Source organism: Gordionus sp. m RMFG-2023, chromosome 1 (genome assembly GCF_954871325.1).
Source record: "Gordionus sp. m RMFG-2023 chromosome 1, tfGorSpeb1-WG-v2, whole genome shotgun sequence".
Taxonomy (NCBI): Eukaryota; Metazoa; Nematomorpha; class Gordioida; order Chordodea; family Parachordodidae; genus Gordionus; species Gordionus sp. m RMFG-2023.
The window spans coordinates 3,030,886-3,041,043 of NC_088775.1; the positions used below are offsets into that span (position 1 = coordinate 3,030,886).

The window sequence follows — 10,158 nt, forward strand, 5'->3', positions numbered from 1 at the left end:
CTGGAATCGACTCATTCCTTTGAGGAGATTAAAATTAATTGGTCATTGCTTAAGACATTCACGAAAATATGATACTTTTGTCCATGAAGTAGACCCCAGATTATGGGAGGCAGAGAACTCCCAAAATACTATAGGCTGAAATGTCTGAAGGACATGGACTTGATCAATCTTTCGTTTACAGATTTTTTGGCACTCAGCAAAAAAAAAAAATTTTAAAGGAACATCTACAATACATGTTTAAACATGGTCTAAACTAGAAAATCGTTAGAAACTATTAGACTATTCTCGCACAGGCTAATTTCCAATTCTCTTCTCCCGGGTTGAATGACAATTTATGTTTCAGCACATGTTATATTCGAATTATGGATAGAATGAAATAGGATGAGGGTGATGACAAATTTTTTATCTCCTACCCCCCCCCCCCTTCCCTTATAATTTTTCTACTGGTTGAACGATATTGACGAAGGCAATGATAATTATAGAACCGTGAATAATGTTAACGATTCACGTTTACTATACTATAATAATGATAAAGTGATAAACATAATGAGGATCCTGAGCATTGCTTGCTTAGTAAAGACAAGGATTTAGGCGGACACACAATATTGACGCTAATGAATGACAAAAATTAATGAAGGTAAAAAGAAGAAGAAAAGATGAAAAAATCAAACAAAACGATCTTAAACTCTTTAGGATAATGGGTTTCAGGGGCCGAGGTAATAATTACAGGAAAATTGGATGCCTCTGGAATAGTACATGCTGTATAGACACAGCGTTATCTTCCATGGATCTATATTTACCTAACTTATGACTTACTGTTTTCTTCTCTTAAATATCTAATCAGGCGTCATGTACATTATTATTAATATTGGTTACAATTTTTTTTTAAACATTATCTTCCCGGTAACATGACTAATAGATCCTTACTCCTCTCTTCTTTACTATGCTGGCTGACTACATAGTGGTACCGTCCACTATAATAAAACGGGTGTACATCATGTATAGGATCTATAAACTAGTGAATATACATGGTGACGATACAACTCCTGGTAGGTGATGATGAAATTGCACGTCTGTCGTGGTAATGAATGAATGAAATACTACACTTTTTTATTTATCGCTATTCTGGTTTTCGCTCTTTCGTATTGAATTCCTCCTTACGGTGATTATTACAAACTTTATATGGAAGAATATGACTTAACAAATAAAATGGAACTACTAATTCCTTCTATATTAGTGATGTCTGATTTAAATATTCTTAATAATCAAGATTCAAGAACAGATAAGATTTATATTTCTTTATAATAATCATTACGAATTTTCACTATTACAATATCGGAAAGGGTAAGTTCCACTCATTTTTGTTAAAATACAACTGGGTACAAGGTTTGTCGGTATCCTTGAGAAAAAATCGGCATAATTTTATGAAGGGTGGGCCTTCATAATATTCACGTTCGCTCATATTGGGCAGGTCTATGACCAACGTGCTAGATAAGATGATAATTGTTAGATCATAATTTCTTGAAATGGTCTCAAAATTCGCAGGGATTGTTAGGATTACTGACTTAGATGATTATATTTTGCCATCACAAGTTTGTATAGCTATCTTGATATCAAATAGAATTTTAAATATAGGAATGCATAAAACCAATTATAATAGAGAAGAATGAAGTCAAAATAAAAACTATTAAAATTAAAGATGGCAAATATTTACAAATTGACAAGGTAACCTAATTCTTGTTTATTATAAGTATGATATAGCTCTAATGAGGGATAATATATCTCTAAATGATAGCATAACTGTATAATTTAAGATATTTTGTATAAATACTTGAGCCGTATCATGGTATTTCATGATTGCTAATAAGGAAATATTTCAATCTTAATAATAAATATGAAAATTATATTAATATATAAAAACTTTATGAATATTTATTTTAAATACTATATCTAGTAATAAATTTGGACATTAGAATAAAACTTTATTCAGGAATAGAAAATTAAACATATAGATATATATACACAAATAATTTATTCAATTAAATTATAATATAAATACAAGATAATCTCTTAAAACATATGTATACAAATATTTTTTAATCATATTATTAAATATTTGAAGAACTTTTTCACCATTTTCTATTGATATTTCTAATGGTTCTTTGGAATTATTCATAGTGATGGTATAGAAGATTTTTAATACTTCAGATTAAAAAAGCTATTGGTTAGGTATACTAAACCATCTATCCCTTTTTCCATTGAAGGTAGAAATAATCTTGATAAAATATAGCTTTTTAAAGTTAATTATAAATTTTAGGAGATGGCTTCTTATTTATAAGATTCAATAATTTTTCATCCAATTTTTAGCTCAAAGTAACAATTTTAATAATCTTACCAGTATCAAAATTACTTTGGTTTACCTATTTGCAGACCCATAATTTTTACCAAGCTTAATTTTATTAAGCTGTTCTTTGTAATTTATAATTTTTTCTTTAATATTGGCATGATTTATCATACCCTGGTAATTCTTCTAGCCTTAAATAAATATAAGCTTACTCATTTATACTTATATGTATACCTAGATCCTATAATGGTCAAATGTTCCATTACTATCATAGACTTCTTATGATCAAGATGTCCCTGGTACAAGAAATTTCATCAACTTCTAAATAATATAGAAATTTTTTGGTAATGGCCAGACGCGTAAGCAATGGAGGGAGGGGGAAGGGGAAATTTCACCCCCCATTGCAAATTTAACTGTTTTCCTAAATATTATTTTAAGCTAATAAAAATTTTACCATCATTCCCCCCCCCCCCCGCCACCCCCTGCCCCGTTTCAATATCAAGTAGAGTTTATCCTTACTGCTAGTTGCGTTAATAAATTATTTTCCTATAGCTCACTACTATGTAGAAATTTACAAAAACCAAATTTCGATTTGGAAGTTATTGATTTGTAGGAAAATGTGAACAGGAAGAATGAATGTAGATGAATATTTCATAATATTTATATAGACATTGAATCAAAAATTAAATCTTATAGAATATTATAAAATATCCAATTTCATCCCATTCTTAGATACTTTTTTATCCCAAATTAATGTACGGTTTTTAGATAAAAAAACAAGTCTTTGGTAATCTTCAAATTTTATTACCTAAAGACCCTTCTTCGTTTTCTGGTGCTATTATTGGTAAAATTAAATATTTAGAAGAATTTTATTCCTATGATATTGATACTGAAATTAATTTAATCAGTGAATTCAAATTGTGTATAAATATTTACTACATTTATTATTTTACCTGAGCATGCTATTAATGTGCTCAATTGGTATAAGAAAACCTTGGCTTAATTTCCAAATTTTTTGAAGGTATTTAATATTCCTGCATGTTTGAAAATTACAACATATACTAATGAAAGGACCTTTTCCAAATTGAGAAGGTTGAAAACTTATTTACCACAAACTACTTCCAAATCTTGGCTAAATGGGTCAGCTCTGTTAAATATCCACAGAGATTTGATTCCAAGACAAACGAAATTTTTCATGAATTGGCAAATTTCCTACGAAAATTAAAAATCGCATTATAATTCTAGTATTTAATAAATTTTTTGTATAATATTGTATTTGATAATAAGTTATAAAAACTTGTTAAAAATTTTCTAGTCAATATTTATACACACTACAATTAGTATTTTCAATAAAAAAATTTATATTCTATTTATATTATATGAGAATTTAAGTTGAAACTAGTTTTTAAGCCAATTTTATAAAAAAAATTGACACTAAACTTTATTTCAATTTATATTTTAAAATTTTTTTTATTTATAATATACCTATCTTAAAATAAAAATTAGTTTATAAAAGTGCGAATTAGTAAATAGAAGCTAAAAATATTAATATAATTATTATTGAATTATGAATAATTTAAAAGAATAGCTCAAAGATATGACCTGGCCGAAGATAAGGGAAAAGCTGGCCAAAGGGGGTTTTCCACCTATAGGAAAATTATGGATACACAACTGGTAATGGCATTATGCCCTAAAAATATAAATATATCAATTCACATTTTAAAAAAATGTCAATTTATAAATCAAATCTTACATTTTTGAAGTAGTATCCATTTATTCTTGTATCAAAATCCAAATTATTATAAAGACAAGTTTCCAAAAAACCAAACCAAGTTTCGTTTTTATTGGAAATGGAAATGTGCCCCAATTTAAGCTAATGCATTGAAATGCATTATTTGCATTTGCAATGCAACATTTGAAACACTCAAGTGAGCACTATAATGGAACACTTGACCATTATTGGGTCTTAGTATAAATGTAAATAAGTATGCTTACATTTATTTAAAGCTAGAAGAAGAATTCCCACAGTATGGTACTTCATGCCAAAGTCTGGGAAAAAAGTTTAAAATTACAAAAACCAGCTTAATAAAATTAAGCTTGCTAAGAATGCTGGGTCTGAAGGATCAAAGACCTCTTATAAATGGTTAGAATATTTAAAATTTATGTATGATTGCTGACAGGCCAACCACTAGTAATTTCGATACTAGTGAGAGTATTAAAAGAGTTAACTCACCCTAAAGCTAAAAATTTTTAATGAAAAACTGTTGAATCTTATTAATAAATAAACCATCTCCAAATAGGTAAAATTTATAATAATCTTAAAAAAGCTTACATTTAATCAAGATTATTGATGGCTTTAGTATGCCTAACCAATAACTATATAAATTGGTCTAAAATTCTTCTACTCCACAGAACCACTAGTAGAACCATCAATAGAAAATGGTGAAACAGCTCTTCAAATACTTAATAGCATAATTAAATAAGTTATTTGTATATATTTGTGTAAGAGATTATCTTGTATATATATATATATTTTTTAATTCATAAAGTTTTTATTAATTAATATATTGTCCTATATTAATTATTCAAGATTGAAAAATTACATTAAAATTAAACTTATTAAAATAATATCTTTGATAAATAACTCATTAACTAGACGGTTTTTTAATCATACATTTTGTCAAATAAATTCTGGGATTTTAAATTATAAGGTGATCAGACTAAAGATTTCAGAATTTAAACACAATTCCATTTTATTATATAAAATTATTTATTAAGTAATATTATTCTAAATAATAACAATAAAATTACATTATTTGATAAAATAAACATTAAATATAAGAATGATATATATAAAAAAAATAATTAAGAGTTTAAAAAATTTTTTAAATTTGTTTATTAAAATTCTCGATTCAATTGTTGATGGGTTATTTTGTCCGCTGACAGAGAATGCTCTACTGGTCAAGTTGGGCATTGTATCTTTTAGATATAAAGAAAATATAAGACCTGTGTCATTAGCATCAGCAGCTATTCCTTCATTGCTTATAGGCATATTGTTTTAACAATTATCAATATGAGCCTTAAAAGTTCAATTTTTTTTTACACAATACCTCCAAAACTATGTTCATCATTAACATGGGCATGTGATAATCTCATGTTATATTCTCTTTCCTCTCTAAATAGACCATTTTTAGGATAGGGTTTCACACCATAACATGAGGCATATTTTTCATTAAGGCCAGGGAATGGTTTGGCAAGTGGTGGATTATGAGTCTGGTCAACAATTTTTGTACATTATTTTTAAATATGATTGATTTGATTTAATGTGAGTTAAAATGAATTATAATCTGATTTCTATACAATGACATAAATACTCCCCTCATCACTCTGCTTTTCATAAGCCCCAACATCATTAAAATAGGAATTTTCTATTTATGTCTGTTAAGGCTAACTAGACTAATGTAAATCTATCTTTGTAACAAAAAAAAATTAAGATCCACTATTTGGTTGAAGTTTTATATAGATATGTTTTACATCCAAGGCACCGAAACATTTGGGGAACCCTGAATGAAGCAGGAACTCTTGGAGAATTTTAATAATTATATATTTAAATTCCTAAATTTAATGTACTCTTTTCCTATCATTTCTTGAAGGCTTTGGCATTTAAATATCTTTAGCAGCATTCCAAATTGCCTTGCATACTGATTTAACTATGTATGCAACACAGGATTTGAATTTCCTTGAACTATATGATAATTATGAGAAAGACATACCAGAGTTAGTAACTTCAGGGTTGATATCATCATATATCATGCTAAGAATATGCGAGAATGTTGTTCTTTTCATTCTTGTATAATCAAAGAACTGAGATATGTTGTTAGAATACCTTTCAGTGAAACGTACTCAGAGAATAATTGTCTTTTAATTATCTATGATGTTTTCCTTCTTATATGTGTTAGTAATAAATATAATGCCAACATCTTTCCTTCATCCATGTTAATAAGCTCCATTTTTAATTTAAAAATGCCGCCTCAATTTAAACGAAGCAAGCGTTACGTTTTTTTAATATATTTATTAAAATAGTACGGTTAAAAACGCGAACGCTCAATTTGCGCGCACTATTAAATCTTATATCGCGATTTTTTTTATCGATTTAAGAAAGGCAAAGAGAAAGAATTGGAAAAAGCTAAAATAACTCTTAACGATTGTCTGGCATGTAGCGGCTGCGTAACATCCGCGGAAACCGTACTCATAAATCAACAAAGTGTCGAAGAATTATTCAAGATAGCTGAACAAAATGCACACTCTATTTTGGTATACATTATAATAATACATATACAGTGTTGTTAACGGCTCGTTTCAAGTCGATTTTTAAAAAACGGCTGACTCAATGGTTAATATAGAGAAGTATCATATTCAAGTCGGAAGATTTTGCTCATAGAAGGAACAAAGGTTTAGACATATATATTACCCAAATCTCGAGGCGTAGTCAATATTTTTCTAGCTAAAATCAAAACGAGCCGTTTAACAATAATATATATATATAAATTTTATATTAATATTATTTATTTTTCTTTAGACCAATAATTTTGCCGATTACAGGCCTATTTTGATATCGTGTTCTCCGCAATCATTATCCTCGTTGGCCATTCATTATGATTTGACTATAACTGAAACGGCGAATGCTTTGAAAAGCTATTTCCAAAAACAATACGGTAAAGTTTATTTGTATATTTTGATAATATAATCATTTTCGTAATACTAATTTAAAGGTGTCAAATATTTTTTAAATACCACGTTCGCTCGGAATTTCAGCTTATTAGAATCAGCCAAAGAATTTTTGAGGGTATATAAAACTAAGGAAGCCAACGATGATCAAGTCACTATTCGTAATAATAATAATAATATTATAAAATGTGAGAATTGTCATGATACCCCATTGAAGCTGCCTATCATAACTTCTATCTGTCCTGGATGGGTGTGCTACGCAGAAAAAAGCTTGGGAGAAATTATAATACCGCACATGAGTAAAGTCAAATCGCCTCAGCAAATTTTTGGATCGCTATTAAAAGATTTGAACCTGATAAATAGTAAAAATATCTCTGGCGAACATTCCACAAATTGGTATCACGTATCCATTATGCCATGTTACGACAAGAAATTGGAAGCATCACGACCCGATTTCACTCATTCTTTTAACCAGGACGCTACGAATATCCGTGATAACCAGGAATTTATGTCGCACAAAGATGTCGATTGCGTATTATCTACCATCGAAGTCAAGGAGTTGTTGGATAGCCAAGACATAAACCTTAAATCCTTATTAGCCCAGATAGCATCTCCTCCAAATGACAAAAATGATCTCACCAGCGACGAACCCGGCAATGACTTGGCTCATTATCTGCTTTCGTTCGATTACACTCATCAGGGGGGTGGGTCAGGGGGTTACGCGGAATTCGTGATCGGATACGCCCTCAAACACAAATGGGGCTGCGAGACTTACGAAACGCATTACGCAGATGATTCCAAAAATTCTTTAGTCGGAACCGATTCCAGTGATCGTCATAAATACCGGGTCGAAATAAGAACTTTAAAGTAAATTTATATCTTTTTTTTTACCACACGGGTCATCCATGTTAGATTCTCCTTTATTGTATTTTTTTTTAAAAAAAAGATTTGAATTTTATTTGAAATCCTTCATAATATAAATAATCAGAAATTTGCATAATCTTAGGGTGGGCCTCCGTGTAATTTGCATGCGCTAACTTTGTATCAGGGCAAGAAAAGATTTTTAAAATCTTGGCGAAATATCTTATATAATTTATCTTGGGAATGGACATTATATGTTATTTAAAACGATAGTCGATGATATTTATTTAGGAACTAAGGTTTTTTCTTTAGCCTTTGCCGCCATTCGTCCACGCTTCCTTTTTTGATCGTGGATGTTCGCCTAATTCTGCTGTATTGTTTGTATTCGCGAATTAGGTTTAACCGTGAATGACGAGTTAGACGTTGTGTATTAATAGGTGTTCAAAAAAATTTAAAAATAGTTTATTTATCTATTTTCATTAAAAGTTTTGATATTTTGGACGCAGCCCTTAAATCGAAATAATATCCTATCCTCCAAATTGTTTTTTTCTTTAGGAACAAAGATATGCGGGAATTAAAGTTGATCGACACATCTACAGGTGACATCTTGTTGAATTTCGCCCAAGCATATGGATTCCAAAATATTCAAAACGTCGTTCAGAAAATCAAAAGATCGAATAAATGTCCTTATCATTATATCGAAATAATGGCGTGCCCTAGTGGTAAGTTTTATAAATTTAAAGAAAGAAAGAAAGAATGAGAAAATAAAGAATAAATAAAAAAGGAAAATAATAAATTTTTTTTAACCAACATTACAAAATATAGGTTGCCTAAACGGGGGTGGTCAGATACGGATCGAGCAGACGACAAACTCGCGGCAAGACAAACTGAATCTATTTAATTCGGTTGACGCCATTTATCATTCCGTGCCTAATGTAATCACTGACCCTTATAATCAGATATCCTCTGTCAGGGATATTTTAAATTCTGATTTATTGGCCAAACAAGATAGCTGTGGTCAGAAACATATGTTCTTCACGGAGTATCACCCGGTTCTCAAAGATGCTTTAACCGCTTCCATGCTTATCAAATGGTGAAATGGTGGAGTAAAAATGAAAATTCCTAGAAAAAACTTTTCGTAGAATAACGCCGCGAAATTCCATTTCGATCGCAAGTTTCTAGCTTTTGGGGTTTTTTTTTCTCGAAGTTATCGGATAATTTATTTTTACCCGCGAATAATTATGGAAAACGCTTATTATATCATACCATAATTGTATAACTAGTAAAAAGTGTATATTAATATATTATCAATTTTTTATAAATAAAAATTTTTTCCCCTAATTACTCATGTTCCTCCTTTATCTCGTAAAGTGTATGTGTAAATAAATTTTATTTATTAATTAAAGATGCTCAATTATCTAATTTTCAAATCTTTGCCAAGAAACTGGAAATTTATTGTTCGTACATTTTCGTGATCTGGTGGGCCCATATTGTTTATACATATTTTATATTATGATAGTTTTAAAAAAAATAATATTTTCTAGATTGGGTCATAACATAATCATTATGCAATTTAAAGAATAAAGAAACAAAAAGAGGGAAAGATTAGAATATTTTTATCAGAGATCATATTTTGATTTTTTAAAATTTAACCAGGCCGGGCCTGAAAATTTTTTTTAAAAGAAAAGCCAGGGTGAGCCGGGCCGGAAATAAAAATATATAAACCGGGCAGGGCCGAATATTGTTTTTTAAAATAAATATCCAGACCGGGTCGTGCAAATGCTACCTCTGCAGGTCTATATATTATTTGCAAAGCTCTGTAAAAAAAATTATGTTTTTTTTTATATCGTAATATTTTTTCGTACTTTATATAACGTAGATAAAATAATTATATTTAGTTGCACAAATTTGGGAAAATTACTCATTTTTCCTAAAAAATAAAATTTGTATTACAAAATAAAATTAAATGAAAATAAATTAAGAAAAATTATAAATTAAATACTGGGAGTGTGCAAGATTTTATTAAATATTTAACTTTAATTTTTTTTAAACCTTTCTAAATAAAAATTTGTTTGAAAATATTATTATATACTTTTATTAAAATAAAAATAAAATTAATTTTATCTTGATATATTATAATGTATAAATTGTTATCAATATTCTACACAGTGTCTCTTATCTTCTGCGATTCTCAGGGTAAAATTATATTGATTTATATTTAAATT

At 29.0% G+C, this 10,158-nt stretch overlaps 1 protein-coding gene across 1 annotated transcript; it reads left to right on the plus strand.

Moving 5' to 3' along the window:
* The first annotated feature begins 1,496 nt into the window (after window positions 1-1,496).
* Window positions 1,497-9,276, plus strand: LOC135931164 (cytosolic Fe-S cluster assembly factor narfl-like). Its single transcript, XM_065468074.1, has 7 exons — window positions 1,497-1,592; window positions 1,636-1,725; window positions 6,503-6,658; window positions 6,924-7,059; window positions 7,117-7,939; window positions 8,489-8,655; window positions 8,759-9,276. The coding sequence occupies exons 1-7, from the start codon at window positions 1,527-1,529 to the stop codon at window positions 9,028-9,030; spliced, it is 1,710 nt and encodes a 569-aa protein (XP_065324146.1). The 5' UTR covers window positions 1,497-1,526; the 3' UTR covers window positions 9,031-9,276.
* Window positions 9,277-10,158: the final 882 nt, after the last annotated feature.

Coding starts and splice junctions, on each gene's coding strand:
- LOC135931164 (XM_065468074.1), top strand. CDS start 1,527: ATGGTCTCAAAATTCGCAGGGATTGTTAGGATTACTGACTTAGATGAT. Junction 1,726..6,502: donor AATATTTACAAATTGACAAG/GTAACCTAATTC, acceptor TATCGATTTAAG/AAAGGCAAAGAGAAAGAATT. Junction 7,060..7,116: donor CTATTTCCAAAAACAATACG/GTAAAGTTTATT, acceptor ACTAATTTAAAG/GTGTCAAATATTTTTTAAAT.